Below are 15,846 nucleotides of genomic sequence, written 5' to 3'. Positions count from 1 at the left end.
ATACACAACTTTAATTGGATCCCGGTTGCACAAGAAGATGCCGTTTTAAAAATTCTTAAACTGGAAAATTTGAATATAGATTAAATGTTTGGTATTACGAATTACTGAGTCGGAATCGACTCAATGGCACAGGTTATTATGAATTACTGTTAATTTTCCTAGGTGTGATCATGATATTGTTACACAGAACGTCCTGGTTCTTAGGAAATGCACGATTAAGTTCTAGGGTGAAATGCCATGATGATGCCTGTAATTTAAAAATAGCACAGCAGTGTGTGTGTGGTGGGGGGACTGCCAATATCTGACTGTCTCTGACCTATGAAACCAGCAATAAGAGTTAAAGCAAACATGGCAAAATGTTAGCAGTTGTTGAATCCAGTTGGTGGGTTTATAGGTGTTTATTGTACTATCCTTTCAACTATTCTGTGTTTAAAATTTTTTGTAATAAAATGTTGGGGGAGGGGATTCTTCTCATAAATGTTTTCCCTAGAAACCATCTATCAAATTTACCCTAAATTTTAAAGAAGTACCTTAACTATTCCAAAAAAAGTGGCTTGCTTTTCCTCATTTGCTTACTCGCCACTGAATCCAAGAATACTACCAAAACTTGCCTTAATTATTGCAAATAATATTCTAATGCTAGAATAGACCTAATATAAAGTTCACAAATAACACCAATAATCAACACAAGATTTACAGGTGTAAACATCTGGTTTTATACTCAAATAACAACCTTAACAGCAGTAAAACAGTTCATTACAGCATATAACGTGTTATATTAAATTTACACAATGATATAAAAACAAATACTGCTTATATCATACAGGAATTTAACATCAACAGGAATATCAAAACGAGTACTACTCATGCACAAAACATGCATATATTGGTATTAAAAAAATTTTTTTTACACAATACTGTTTACAAAAAAAATCCTTTCTAAAAAAAGCCCTTCCAGACAGGGTCAGCAGTCCAATCTGGACTGAATTGCACTAATATATTTAGGCCAAAGCTTAGGTGGCAGAGGGCTCAGTGAGCAATTCGGAGCCTGGAGTCACACCCAAAGGTTACTACATTAGGAGTGCATTTCTTTGTATCCAAGGACCAAAATTTTTCTCAAAGGCAAGTCCTCCAAGGGAGGAATGGCTGGATCTGCTGGAAATTAGGGAAACGGAAAAAAGGCTTCAAAATGTTGGGTAAATGGCCCTAGAATGGGATACCAGGGCTTAGGCACCAAGTGCGGCAAAAGTTTTAGTGAATCTTTCTGAAAAGAAAACAGAATGGGTGAAACATCTGAAAGAATGCAGACTTATATAAAAAATTATAGAAAACAATGACTACCTGTCTTACCTACTTCGCACAACTGTGTGTGATCCCCCCCGATAGGAAAACATTGCCCTAAAGATCAAGAAGCAAATGTTAAGTCCTAAAATTTCATCCAATTGACCTCAAGATCAAAAGGTCTCCCTCAACCTAATAAAACCTGAAGAAAACATCAAAACCTGTAAGACAGTCCCTGGGTTATGAACGTCAGACGTACATACAACCCATAGTTATAAATCAGCCCCTGTAAAGCCTATTACATTAAAAATTCGAGGTACATACAATGGTTTGTAATAACGGGCGCTACTTTGTGACACATGTCAAAACATTTTTACTGTATTATTATGCTAAAGATGTTTTAGTGTACCTGGAAGTTTCTTTTATTGTCTTTTATGCATAGAAAGGTACACTATACACTATATACTAAGACAAACATTTGACTAACTGGCATTAGATACCAACCAGACCTAACTGTTCAGACTTACTACAAATTCCACTTACAGACAGATCTGGGAATGGAACTTGTGGGTAATCCAGGGACTGCCTACACCTTGATGGATGTTCAGGAAATGTAAGACAAAAATCAGCTGATACCACAAAATTCATTCAACTCACCACCATTAAAACCTCAATATTTTCACTTGTAACTAACACAACATTCTTTACCTTCCATTAGAAGCACTACTGTCCGTACATGATGAAGACATGACGTAATTTACCTAAGTTTTATCTTAATAAAAACAAAAAAGCATTCCATGAAAGTTTTACATAAAAACACCACCTTTTTTCTGTGGCTATAAAGAAGACACTTTCGACTTCAATGATTTTACTCAAACCGTGGTCATCAATTTCAAAGAGCCAGACCTAAAGCGGAGGATCTTCTTCTTGAGGTTATGAGAAGCTTTAATTTTGACAAAGGTTTTTGTGGGGTTGTTGTGAAGGTCTGGGGCTGTGACCGTTTGAATAGGGAGAGTCTGGACAAACTGGGACCAAATTAATCCCCCACTTTCTTCAGAGTCACTGGTGGTTGTGCTCTCCCCCACAAACTCCCCTTCACTCACGCTAGACTCACTGTCCCCAAAGCAATTCGTGGTGTAATTGCTCTGCTCGTCCTCACTGGTGTCCACCACGGTGGAGTGGAACAGGGACTCGCACTCGGCCGAATACTCAGAGTCACTAGCTACGTAAGCGTAGGGACTTGCATATGGAAGAGGGACTGGCGCTGCATACACACCCACGTTTTCCCTGCGGTTTCTCCGGGCTCTTCTCAGGGCCTCCTCATAGGAAATCTCAGCGGACGACTTCCACCGCCGATAATCGACTCGCTTATGCTTAGGTTTGGCCACAATTGCATCGCGTCCGTGGTCATGAGACCTGCTCACAGCCCTGTGGCCGCCGCCCAGGGGCCTACTGGGAAGACCCGCCTCAGGCTGGGCATTTGCACTCTTCCTCCCCTTGTTGGAGGCTCTCTTCAGTTTCTTACTTGTATCCAGGTCATCGGGAAACCGGCACTTCTTGCTCACTGCCCGGCTTTTCTCTCTCACGGTCGGCAGACTGTGTTCCACCCCGTGAAGAGCCTGGACTCTGTGCTTTAGGGTTAAGCTTTTCGGGATTCCGGCGTTCTTGATGCCGCGATGGGGCCTGACGCTAGGCTGCTGCCCTGGGATGAATTGAGCATTGACCAGATGCCCTTCCTCCAGGCTTTGGGAAGAAGAGCCCTCGCTTTTGAAATCCAAGGCAGGCCTCTCTTCCACAGGGAGGGAGGGCAGGAGTGGAGCAGCAGGAGGAGGAACAGCCTGCAGGCTGCTTTTCTGTGACACCTTTTTCAGTGGCTGGACAACCCTGCTCTCTTGCAGGGGGGCAGGTACTCTCCCAGGGCTCTCTTTTGGAGAGGCAGCTGAGACCTGACCACTTTCTTTAGGGGACTCCCCTGCCACACCAGTAGGACACCAAGCATTTTCTTGGGAGGCTGCTTTGACATTTTTTGGCACATGCTTACTTGGAAGTTCAGTGACAGCACCTGGCGAGCAGCGCGCTGGAGAGGGCAACCTCTTGCTTTCCAATTGTTCCACTTTTGATTCTTTTGACCACTGCTTCAGCGGGGAGAATGTCCCATTGTCCAAAGGGGGTATTCCACCAGACGGCAAACACGCCTGCTTAGAATTCTTAAGGTTCACACTGTTGCCTTGTGAGACACCACCAGTCACTCTGACACAAACGCTCCCATTCCTCAGGAGCCCTTTTGTGGGGTCAGCATTCACACTGGTTCTAGGTTTGTTGGTCCTTACAGGGTGTGTTTTTCTCTGGATGAGGCTCAGAATGTAGCCATCCATTTTCTTACCGGATGAAGGGTGGGAAGCCGACCACAAAGTGCTTGGAGATGGTAAGGAATTGTCTGTTTTGGTGGAGTCGAGCTCAGCTCCGACACAAACGTCATTCGCACGGTGACCAAGCCTCTCCTCTTCCCTCAGAGGGTTCCCCGTCAGACAAAGAAGAAACATCGGGCTCTGGACGGCCACGGCATGAAGTGGACTGGGATAGCGATATACATCGTTCCCATTTTTAGACACCAGATCACACTGGTACTTGGGATTCACATCTGCAATGACATCAAGGGAGTTAAATTGTGGTGTGGAGGGGGAACAGCAAACTGCCCCTGAGGCCTGGTCTTCACAGTGGCCTTCTTTATATTCCAACCATCCTATGAGATCTGAAAAACATTTAAAGGTACACTCTGAAGAAGTGAATTGGTGAGCACCCTCTTGACCCTGGCTAGTTTTTATGAGGACGAATTCATGAGTAGAGAGAGAATGCCACAGAATCAAAAAAATACTCCAGTAGCTACTTTACCATTTTACACAGTTTATACTAATGGAAGAGAGGGAAAATAATAGCTCTATGGCTGCATGATAGTCCTCTCTCCCTTAAAGATTTTTTTAGGCAGGCCAGTATGGAATAAAAAGGAGCAAAAAAAAATGTCATTCGTTTGAACACTCTTACACGCCAAGTAGAAGCTGATAAAACCCTCTTGGAGAGAAATTTGACCATGTGACTCAAGAATACTTAAAAATGCTCATACTTCTACCTAAAGAAATGATTAAATATGTACACAATAATTTATGTACAAGGATGTTTATCATGCTATTTTAGACAGTAAAAAAATTTTAAATTAGGAGCAATTTTAAAGTTTAATGAGAAAAGTTTTAATAAGATAAATACATCTTTCTGAAGGAGTAATATTCAGCCATTAAAAAAGCTTCCAAAATGTACCGAATAATGTGGGAACACACTTGAAAGTTTAGTGAAAATCATGATATAATACAGAAAAGTATGATTATAATTTTATCAAGATTGCATGTATGCAAAGAAAAAAGTCTGAGATGAAGCATACCAAACTACTAATAGCCGCGTCTCAGTCTGGTGGGAAAGCAAGGTAATGTTGATGTTCTTTATTTTCTACTTACTAAACTTTTGACAATAAATATATAGTGCAATTATAACTGGAAACAGTAAGTGTTTTTTAAGTCATTCTTTCTCTAGGCTACTCTCCCCTCTGTGTTCTATTCTTGGTTTCCCTTTAAAATATTTTGGATAAATTATATTTTATGGGCTTTCTCCTCATTTTGTATTTTTAAAATCTGATGCTTAATGATATGTTCAAGTATAACTGTAAATTGAAACTTCAGGGAAATTGATTCATTGATCAACTTTCAATAGAGACTAATCAAATTTAAATAATAATCGCCTATATATTCAATTGTGATACTAAAAATTAAAGCACAGCATTTTTTTTTAATAGGAAAAGGAATTTTTTATGAGGTTTTAAAAGACTGAGTAGTATTAATGGATGTATTTCCCACATCTCAAAAGTGAAGATGCCAAAATACAATGAAATCAAGCTTCGTTGCTTAATTAAAATGATTTTGAGGACTTATCCGAGTGAATATTATAAAAATCAAAAAATCCTTTAATAACTTCTAGTTATCAGAGAAAACCAAAGTTGAGTATATCACTAATGCAATTTGGCCTCATTCAAACATTGAGAACATCTTATGCGTCAGACTATAAAATCTCTCATGTTTAGGATCTATCCACAAGTAAGAGAAGATTTCTGCCATAAAGAGGCATTCCTTTAGAGTAATAAAATAACAAGACCATAAAACAAATATATATACCTATTTATTGGTATACTAATAGCCTATGATATGATGTTTCAAAATACATTCTTTACTCTAAAAACATCAGATCTTTCATTTCTTCCACAATGTTCATTGTTTAAAGGGAAAGCTCCATGAACTTCAGTGATAATTAGTAGTCCCAGGGAAAAAACAGTCTGATTCAGAGACGATATGATGCATTTGTAAAGAAAAGATTATTATAAAAGTGCCATGGCCTCACCCTCCCCCCACACACACAATAAACAGGTTTTCTAAGAAGGAGAATATCCTTCTAGCTAGCTAACATCCTTTCCGTCCCTCCTCACCCACTACCCTAAGCCCTATTTTTGCACTACTTAAAGCCACATTTTACCTATGCTTCACCTTGGTCGCTTTCCCCTACTTAGGAGGTAAGGAACAAAACAGACATCCCAGCCCCCAAGAGACCCAGCCGAACTATCTTGATTATGTGAGGATGCAGCATTTCCTTCAGGCTTTTCTGGCATTTGGGTGAGGGTCTGTCTTCAAGGAACCTCTACCAAACTACCTTTAATGCATTCATAAAGTTTCCTTCTGAAACCAAATCTGCAGAGTGAGGGGGAACAATTAGCCAATAAACCTAAGGCCCAGACACTCTAGGTACCCAGACCAGTGCTTCGCCAAATGATTGATGCTGACAACACACACTGTACAAAGACATCAGCCAATTAGCAACACTCAGCTGTTCCATATTATGTCTGTGTCACCTGGACTCAAAACTTCAGCCAAGTGGAGAACACAGACAAGCTAGTGATGCAGTGACTAGTGCCAGCATCTATAGCTCCTCTCATCTCTGCTCTTCCAAGGAATCACGACATAGCAGGAGTAAGGAAGGAACTGGAGTTTCAGCACCAAATCTGCCATTCAGCAGATGGGGAGCCTCTGACAAAGCTTATCAGCTGCAGCTCTTCCTCTGTTAGATGAGAAGGTTGAATACAACAATTTCCAAAGTCCCTTGACATAGTGGAAAAACAAAGTCCTGGCAGTTAGGCCTGAGCTTGAATCCTACCTTTGCCACTCACTAGCTATATAACCTTAAACAACTTACCTAACCTTGCTGAGCTTCATTTTTCTTATATATAAAAGGGATCTAACAACACCTGCATCTCGCAGAACTGTTATGAGGATAAAAGTAGGCAAAGCAAGCAGTACAGTGTGTGCCATATAGTGGAAATGCAGAAACCCTTCCAGTACCAACAACAGCATGATTCTCTCTGGAGGTCATTGTAAGCATAGCCCAGAAAGGGGAACAATAGCACTTGAGCTAGTTTTATCCCAACTTACCCACCTGCTAAAAGAAAGCTGCCATCACGCAGGGTGTTCTGCGTGAACAGAGAAGGGATGTTGTTCCCTGATGTGCCAAGCAACCCTTGGCAAGACTGACAGACGTATTTAACTTATTGGTGAGCTTTAGTTTTAAATGATTAAAGAGGAAGAAAATAGATCCAAAGTTGTTTTCAAAAGAAAATGAAGACAAGTCAAACTAACAGCAAAGGCTCAGAAACAGAGCTTAAGACCTAATTAAGGGACAAAATTTCTGAAGATAAGCCCCGCTGCTACCATCAGAACATAAAGCCAAGTGGCACCCAAAAAATACCGGAGTAGTGGTCACTTGGTGTTTTAAACACAAGTACAGCACTAAATGCAGCAAGTGGATGAAATTCTCTGAGCCTTTATTTTTGTTAGTAAGTGGGGTTGGAGCTAAAGAACCTCTAAGGGCCCCTGACCTCTTCCAATTTAAATTTCTATCAATTATGAAAATTCTTACCTGCAGATTTGGGGCAACCATCTGAGACTGTCAAAGTTGCCTCCAAGGGGCTGCAAAAGCAGGTACTAGAATGGCAACTGGATAAACACTCACTGAAGACCGAGTTAGAGGAATTGGAGAGGGACCCTGAAGCACCATCACTCAGCTCATAAAAACCTAAAAATGAAAACACCATTTGGAATTAGGATCATGTCAAGCAATGTTACCTACTCGTGCTTCAAAGGAAAGGAGAGGTCGGCAGTTCGAATCTACCAGGTGCTTCTTGGAAACTCTATGGGGCAGTTCTATTCTGTCCTATAGGGTCGCTATGAGTCCGGGAATCATCTAGGAAAGGGAGATTTTTGGGGGAGGGGCCAACTTCGGCTCACTGAATTTAGTGTCCTGGGTTTCTGGTTTTATTTCAAATAATCTTAGGAAAAGGTAAAGAGCTCTTAGCTATGTTTCAAAGTTACCTTCACCCTCAAGTTGACCTTCTTCCCTGCCCCCACCTTTAAGGATGTGCAAGGAAAGAGACTTAGATCTGTCAAACCACGACTTTATCATGAATGTTTCGGGAGTAACTTTAAGAGACAAACAAATCTATTTAAGGAGCCAAATGGTTTAAAAAAAAAAAAAACTTTTGAAGTAGTCTCAGGAAGTTGAAGTGTGACTAATTTTCTAGCCCAGTTTTGACTTTCTCAAGTTTCAAAGGAGGACCAGTCTTCCAGAAATTTGAATAAAAGCTTTTACTTTTAAACTGTGAAACAAACAAACAGCAACAAAAAAACAGACACCTTACTTTGATTTCAAGGGGTTTCTTCTTACCCGGGAACCCAAAATTAATAATAAAAAGCCTGACCCAAAACTGTAAAACTATTAACTTTTTTTTTTTCACCAGGAAATGCTGAACTACTCCGCAGCATTGTCAATTGTCTTTTCTGGCTTGAAAAGGATAGTTAATAACAAATCTATTACCTATTGATTTAATAAAAAGATTGTGTGCACCCTTAATTTTAATTTTAGTTTCAAGAGGTCTCACAGCTACAGATAAGTAAAGTTCCAAACTTTTTAATGCTAAATCAATAACCATTAAGTACTCTGTCACCATGGAAACTTACATTTATTAAGCAAAAAAAACTACCCCTAAATATTTGTGCAAATGAATGCCTCCTCCCCCTCAGGCAAGAGACAACCTAGTAACTTCAGGTCAGCTGATCTCAGTAAAAGGGGGAGAGGTATGTTTCACTCAATCATGTTAAGGTTAGCCAATGGTTGATTTTCTACCCCACTCCCTCCTCTTCTGTTTAAAAGCTTCACTGTAAGAAGTCTATACAGAGCCCCCCCTTTTTTTTTTTTTGAATCACAATGGTCTCCCTGTATGCATATAGAATAATTGCTTGAATAAACCCTATGTTTTAATTTCTTGTGATTATTTTTTAACAAAACTCAGGTGACTCGGATCAGATCGATCTCGTTATTAAAAATTTTGTAGTCTGGCTTTATTTCCCTCACATGCAACTGAATAGGCCAGAGGCTTAAAGAAGGTATGGCAGGTAGGGAGTGTGTCCTGGGCTCCGCTTGAGGAGGGACACTAATGAGCAGTTTCTATTGGTCATTTCACAATTTCCACAGCCAGCTGTGAGAGATCATTTAGTAATTTAAAACTAATTGCCCTAGGCACTATTTTCCACAGATAGTCCCCTGTGAATGGCAAGCTGCTTTTTTTAGTCTCTCTTCACAAGAAAAAAAAAAAATTGCCATTTGCAGGTCTGGGAATGTGGACTGCAGGGGGCCAAGGCATAGCCAGTGAGTGCAGAATTCTGTCCTTGTGCTTAAGTACTCACCTGAGCTAGGCCGGCTGTCTGTCTCCAGGTGCTCTTCAGATGTCTTTTCCACATCCAATCTTAGGTCGCTTATCTGCTTGTCGAGTTCTTGCAACTGGTTCAACAAACCAGCATCTCGTCTCCTCAAACAATTCTGATTAGGAGGAAACAGAGAAAAGAGGAAGGGACACACTTTGGTGACAAAGAACCAGAAAATCTGCTCTAAGTATTAAATTACCCATCTGAAGAGTTCACTAAATCTTTCAAAACCAAAATTTTACTGGTTGACCTGAAATAAAGAAAAACTTCCAAAATATGTTCTACGTTTAATTCTACTTTGTCATATATTTTGTCAGGATATAAAGTTTCTTCATTAAGAAAAAAACATTTTTTGTTTTTAGTTTCAACTAAAACATACACAGTTACCTTTTATAGGTAGGGACAAGAAAAGCGCATTGAGTTTTTTTAGTTCTTTGGTGTCCAGCTTGTTCTTGAAAAAACAATACTTCACAGTCGACTCTTCAATTTGAAGTTAGAGTGACAGATTTCCTACAATATGCTATAATCTTACTTAGGTAAGATTTTCTGGCCAAATGTCTCAGCCTGCACAGTTTGTTTTCTATTAGTTGCTTTGTGAGGTTTCATCAGTCTCAAGGCCTTTGAAAGTTAGACACTAATACTAATAGCCAGTGCCAAGTATAATGTGAGCTGGCAGAATCCAAAACCCTCAAGGGAAAGCCCATCAAGATTTGAACTCAGCTCGGGTTTCCAAAAGTGACAGATCTGTTGTGCTAACTCACACCGCCACCTAGTGCTTCCTATGGCTGGAAAACCAAAAAAAAAACAAACTCAAAAGGCATCTGGTTCAAATCACAAATGCCAAGTCTACAAATGAAAACAGTACCACAAATATGGACTGGACTGAAATTCTCTTGACACACCGCTTTTGCTCCCCTCGAGCGGACAATAGGAACGCACCGCTCACAATCTTGAGATTCATGAAGACAAAAAGGTGCTATTGCACAAGACAACGCGTAAAACGTTAATGACCAGGCATAACCAGAGAGATTGTCTCAAATTAATATTACATACAAATCTGGCCTGCTACCAAAGAAGTACACTAAAATGCCAAAACTGAGGTATTACAGAAACCATGGTATACAGCCTCACAAAAAGAGTCATATGAATATCTTCTCCTCCTGTTTGTCCTTTGACTTAAAAAGCTTGGAGACATATACCATATGCTTATCTGCTAGAAGAAGTTTCTTCAGAAAAAAATGAACCAAACAAGTAAAAGCATCTGATGCTTAAAAAAAAAGGAAAGAAATTACCTGAAAAAATATCTTACAAAAAATATATAACAAATAACCGCACAAATCACTAGTGCGTTGTAGGAGGGACACTAACGAGTATGTGCCCAGTTTCAGATAGTATCACATCCTCAGGTGAGGATTTTTGCTGTTTTCAAAACTACATTTTGAGGTCACTGGAACAAAGCTGCCGCCATTATTCTAAGGCGGGGTCACAAGCTGTTCATCAATACATCAAGCTCCAAAGTTCTTTTTCTTCCCCGTTAATGAGGGCTGCACAGAATGAGACGGTGACAGGAATCCAATAAAATAAACGCTCCCTGAGAGCAGGTTCTCTCTTCTGCCACCTCCCCCACCTATCACAGCCAGCAGTGCGGATAAAATACGAGCGGTGGGGGCACTTTCTCCAGCCAAATTTCCATCATTTGCATCTAGTTTTAGCACCCTTATACAAAGGGCTTCTCTTTAAAATTAAGCATCAGCCAAAAACTGGCACGCTGGGGAGCGCCCTGGGAGGGGCACGCCTTCCTATGAGCGCTTCAGTGTAATCGTCAAAACTCGGCGTAGGACAGTTAGCCACGCCACAGCCCCCTTCTTGGCTTTTGTCCCTTCTCAACGAGAGGAGATGAAGCTAAAAAGACCTCAAATTAAATGATATTTTAATTGACGGTTTGCGAACCTTCAGAGAGAGGGCAGGTATTCGTCTAACTGGGGAGATGGAAGGTTACAACCAGGCGACTCCAAGAATCTCGAAGGCAGCGAAGGGCGGGCGGCCACCCCCTGCTACCCCGCAAACCGCGCGGGATCGCCAACTCCTCACCTGCTCAGACACAAAGCGGGCACACGCCGGACACGCCTGGGCGTGGGCAGCCCACGCGCACTGGGCACACTCAGGATGGGTCAAGGAGGTACGGGGGGATGGGGGCTGGTAACAGCGTGAATTTCCCCAGCCACAGGCAACCTCGCGCCCATCCCGGGTCACCTGCCCCGATCCCCAGCTCCGCTGTGGGGACAGACGTGCTCACCCCGGGCACGACCTACCAATTGCTTCCGCAACAGCAAAATGTTCTCCTCCAAGAACTTCTCCTCCAGGCGGCTGCGCTGCGCCGCCTCCGCCGGCAGCTCCCCGGCGCGGGGCGCAACGGCCCCCAAGCCCTCCGCGCTACGCAGGGCGCCCCGGACTAGCAGCTCCTGGCGCTGGCGCAGGTACTCCAGCTCCGCCAGCCCGGCCAGTGTGGCCTCCTGCCGCTCCCGGGTGCGCTGCCGCTCCGTGTCAGCCTCGCCCTTCTCCCGCCAGCGCCCCTCGAGCTCCGCCGCGCGCTGCTCGCCCCGAGCCGGCGCCTGCAGCTCCAGCTCCCTCGCCGTCCCGGCCGGACTCGGCTTCATGGTCCCCAACCCTGTGGCAAGCACCGGTCACCGCAGCCGGGCCGCCGGGGCGGAGAAGCCAGGACGCTAGGGCTGCAGCTGCGGGCTCATGCCGCCCTGCGGCGGGGCAAGCGACTGGGGCGACAACGAGAAGCGCTTGGGACTCGCGCGCGACCGCTGGCTGCAGCCGTCCAGCCCCGGGCGGCGCCGTCCGCTGTCGCCGCGCGTCCCTCGCCAGCGGCCCCACAGCTGATAACGCCCCGCTCGGCGCTACGTCACGCGCGGCGGCCGGGCAGACCCCCGCCTCGCGCCCGCCCACGCCGCCTCCCCTCGCCGGGCCCTCTCCACCCAAGCTCGCGCGCTCAGTCTCTGCTTCTGTCAGCCGCGCCCGCCGCTCTGAGCTCAGCCCCGGCCCTCCTCCTTGCTCGGCTCTCCCCGCTCCTCCCTCTCTCCTCCCCCACTCTTCCTCTGGGCCTCTTCGCCCCTTTTCGGGTTTACTGCACCCGATTTTTTAGTGGTTCCTTATTGGTTCTTCTCTGTCGCACAATGCAAGGGGCGAGCGCCTCGAGCCCCAGCATCCTGTTACCGTCAGACTCGCAGGCAAGGTCCGAGAAAGGACACAGCACTTGGACTCCCCAGAGAACTTTCTGAAACTCGACCAAGTTTCAGCAGAGAATCTTAACCCTTTCCCCACGCGTCCACTGTTCATATCCACTTAGACTGTTTCTCTCACCTTACCTAGGAAAGTACTGCGAGTGTTTTCAAAGACCATGTTTGTGGGGTTTTCTTACTCCAGTTTATAAAAGGAAGCAATACAAAGCGCAATGCAATGCTGTTCTGAAACTGTATAGGTCGTAGTTTTGTTGTTAGTGGTGGTTTATTTTAATTTTTTAAATTGTGCCTGAGACAGAAGACTTAATATTAAAGGAAGGCATTTAAAACTAGGGAGGATGATGTCGCTACACAGCCACACGGAAAATTATTTCTTTTAGATGCTCAGGGTTGGTGTGCACGCTTGCGGGCTTTGGGATTTTTGTTTTAGTTTTTTTTTGTTGTTGTTGTTTAGTCTGCATTCACAGAGGTCAGACTCTGAAACCAGACTGACTGAATTTGAATTTCAGTTCCAAGCATGACTAGCTGTACAGTAAAATGGAGTTTATTACTAACAGAACCTAAGTAGTCCTGTTGTAAGAATTACACACCACCCACCAAAAAAAAAAAAATTACGTACAATATGTAATATATAGGAGGGGGGTGCGTTTAGAATGTGTCTGGCATGTATAGTAAGAGTTATATGAATTTTAGCTATTTTTTTCTCTCCAAAAAGACTTACAATGAAATCTTTTCCCTGAAGTAACATTTGTGGTATGGTCATCTCTGCTTGGGACACTGATCACAGGGAATTTCAGTGGGATTGGGATCTGGAAATGCCACTGGCTTCCTTGTCTATGGAATAATACCATATAAACAAACAAGCAGCATGGCCAAGAGGCTCAGAAATCGAATCTACCAAGCCACAATGTGCTGAAGTTCAGCAAAGTTCTGTGTAAAGGAGTGCATCCTAGATCATTGTTTCAGACTTACACCTCTGCCCAGCTGCTAACCCTGCTAGGAATTCTCCCTGTATTCTCCCCTTTCTGGAGTCCTTGGATGGTACACATAGTCAATGTACTGGGCTGCTAATCGGAAGGTTGGAGGTTTGAGTCCACCCAGAGGTGCCTCAGAAGAAAGGCCTGATGACCTACTTCCAAAAAATCAGCCATTGCAAACCCTGCGGAGCACAATTCTACTGTGACACACATGGGGCCACAATGAGTTGGAGTCCACGGGAAGGTAACTGGTTTCCTGGGTTCTTTTCTCCCCACCTCTGCAGAGGCATATCTAAGGTATGGCACTGAGCAGTTTCTATTGCAGTGTCCGTCACCAGCTGTGAGCGATCATTCAGCAAGTTAAAACTAATGCTTTCCTATTGAGAGCCTCCATGGGTTAAGGAGGAACTCTGGTGGCACAATGGTTAAAGCACTCAGCTGCTAACCAGAAAGTCGGCTGTTCAAACCCACCAGCCACTCGGCAGCAGAAAGATGTGGCAGCCTACTTCCATACAGATTTACAGCCTTGGCAAAGTCATAGAAGTTCATCCAAACTCCCACAGGGACCAAGTTACTAGGCTGAGGGCTAGGGACCATGGTCTCAGGGGACATCTGGCTCAATTGGCGTAACATAATTTATAAGGAAAATGTTCTGCATCTTACTTTGGTGAGTAGCATCTGGAGTCTTAAGAGTTCGTGAGCGTCCATCTAAGATACTCTACTGGTCCCACCCTGTCTGGAGCAAGGGAGAATGAAGAAAATCAAAGGCACAAGGGAAATATTAGTCCAAAAGACAAATGGACCACAACTACCACAGCCTGCATTAGACTGAGTCCAGCACAACCAGATGGAGCCTGGCTACTATCACTGACCATTCTGACAGGGATCACAAAGAAGGTTCCAGACAGACCTGGAGAAAAATGTACAACAAAATTCTAACTCACAAGAAAAGATCAGACTTACTGGTTTGACAGACACTGGAGAAACCCTCAGCATATGGCACCTGGACACCCTTTTAAGTCAGTACTGAAGTCACTCCTGAGGTTCACCCTTCAACCAAAGATTGTTCTTGTTGTTGTTAGGTGTCATCAAGTCAATTCAGACTCATAGCGACCCTATGTACAACAGAACAAAACACTGCCTGTTCCTGTGCTATCCTCACAACCGTTACTATGTTTGAGCATATTGTTGCAACCAGTGTCAATCCATCCCAGTGAGGGTCTTCCTCTTTTTCGCTGACCCTCTATTTTACCAAGCATGATGTCCTTCTCCAGAGACTGATCCCTCCTGATAACATGTCCAAAGTATGTGAGATGTAGTCTTGCCGTCCTTACTTTAAAGAGCATTCTGGTTGTACTTCTCCCAAGACAGATTTGCTCGTTCTTTCGGCAATCCATGGTATATTCAACACTCTTCTCCAACACCATAATTCAAAGGTGTCAATTCTTCTTCAGTCTTCCTTATTCATTGTCCAGCTTTCCCATGCATAGGAGGCGATTAAAAATACCATGGTTTGGGTCAGGTGCTCCTCAGTCTTCAAAGTGACATCATTGCTGTTTAACACTTGAGAGAGGTCTTTTGCGACAGATTTGCCCAGTGCAATGTATCATTTGATTTGTTGACTGCTGCTTCTGTGGGTGTTGATTGTGGATCCAAGTAAAATGAAATCCTTGACAATTTCAATCTTTTCCGCATTTATCATGATGTTGCTTATTGGTCCAGTTGTGAGGGATTTGTTTTCTTTATATTGAGGTGTAATCTAAATAGGGTCGCTATGAGTTGGAATCGACTCGACGGCACTGGGTTTGGGTCTGGGTAATCTATACTGAAGGCCGTGGTCTTTGATCTTCATCAATAAGTGCTTCACGTCCTCTTCACTTTCACCACGCAATGTTGTGTTACCTGTGTAACACAGGTTGTTAATGAGTCTGCCTCCAATCCTGATGCCCCATTCTTCTTCATATAGTCCAGCTTCTCGTATTATTTGCTCAGCATACTGATTGAATAGGTATGGTGAAAGGATACAACCCTTATACACACCTTTCCTGACTTTAAACCATGAAGGATCCCCTTGTTTGGTCAAACGACGGCATCTTGATCTATGTACAAGCTCCTTATGAGCACAATTAAGTGTTTTGGAATTCACATTCTTTGCAATATTATGCATAATTTGTTGCGATCTACACAGTTGAATGCCTTTGCATAGTAAATAAAACACAGGTAAACATCATTCTGGTATTCTCTGCTTTCAGTCAGGGTCCATCTGACATCAGCAATGATATCCCTCGTTCCACATCCTCTTCTGAATCCAGCTTGAATTTCTGGCAGTTCCCTGTCAATATACTGCTGCAGCCACCTTTGAGTGATCTTCAGCAAAATTTTACTTGTGTGTAATATTAATGATATTGTTCGATAGTTTCCTCTTCTGTTGGATCACCTTTCTTTGGAATAGGCATAAATATGGATCTCTTCCAGTCGGTTGGCCAGGCAGCT

General features: G+C 43.3%; 1 protein-coding gene across 2 annotated transcripts; it reads right to left on the bottom strand.

Annotated features, from left to right (window-relative positions):
- Window positions 1-757: 757 nt before the first annotated feature.
- DACT1 (dishevelled binding antagonist of beta catenin 1) lies at window positions 758-12,136 on the bottom strand. Of its 2 annotated transcripts, none has more exons than XM_049898964.1 (4): window positions 11,441-12,136; window positions 9,111-9,243; window positions 7,288-7,443; window positions 758-4,033 (listed from the first exon to the last, which is right to left on the bottom strand). In XM_049898964.1, exons 1-4 carry the CDS (start codon window positions 11,783-11,785, stop codon window positions 2,154-2,156), a joined length of 2,514 nt encoding a protein of 837 aa, XP_049754921.1. In that variant the 5' UTR covers window positions 11,786-12,136; the 3' UTR covers window positions 758-2,153. The 2 variants fall into 2 exon arrangements, with proteins under 2 accessions (XP_049754921.1, XP_049754922.1); XM_049898965.1 differs by having other exon boundaries at window positions 758-3,922.
- Between the last annotated feature and the right edge of the window lie 3,710 nt (window positions 12,137-15,846).

Source organism: Elephas maximus, chromosome 10, assembly GCF_024166365.1.
Source record: "Elephas maximus indicus isolate mEleMax1 chromosome 10, mEleMax1 primary haplotype, whole genome shotgun sequence".
Lineage (NCBI taxonomy): Eukaryota > Metazoa > Chordata > Mammalia > Proboscidea > Elephantidae > Elephas > Elephas maximus.
Note: the sequence above shows the minus strand (reverse complement) of the source record. Positions and strands in the feature narration are given on the sequence as shown.

Coding starts and splice junctions, on each gene's coding strand:
- DACT1 (XM_049898964.1), bottom strand. CDS start 11,785: ATGAAGCCGAGTCCGGCCGGGACGGCGAGGGAGCTGGAGCTGCAGGCG. Junction 9,244..11,440: donor TGCTGTTGCGGAAGCAATTG/GTAGGTCGTGCC, acceptor CCTCCTAATCAG/AATTGTTTGAGGAGACGAGA. Junction 4,034..7,287: donor TGGTTGCCCCAAATCTGCAG/GTAAGAATTTTC, acceptor AATGTTTTTCAG/ATCTCATAGGATGGTTGGAA.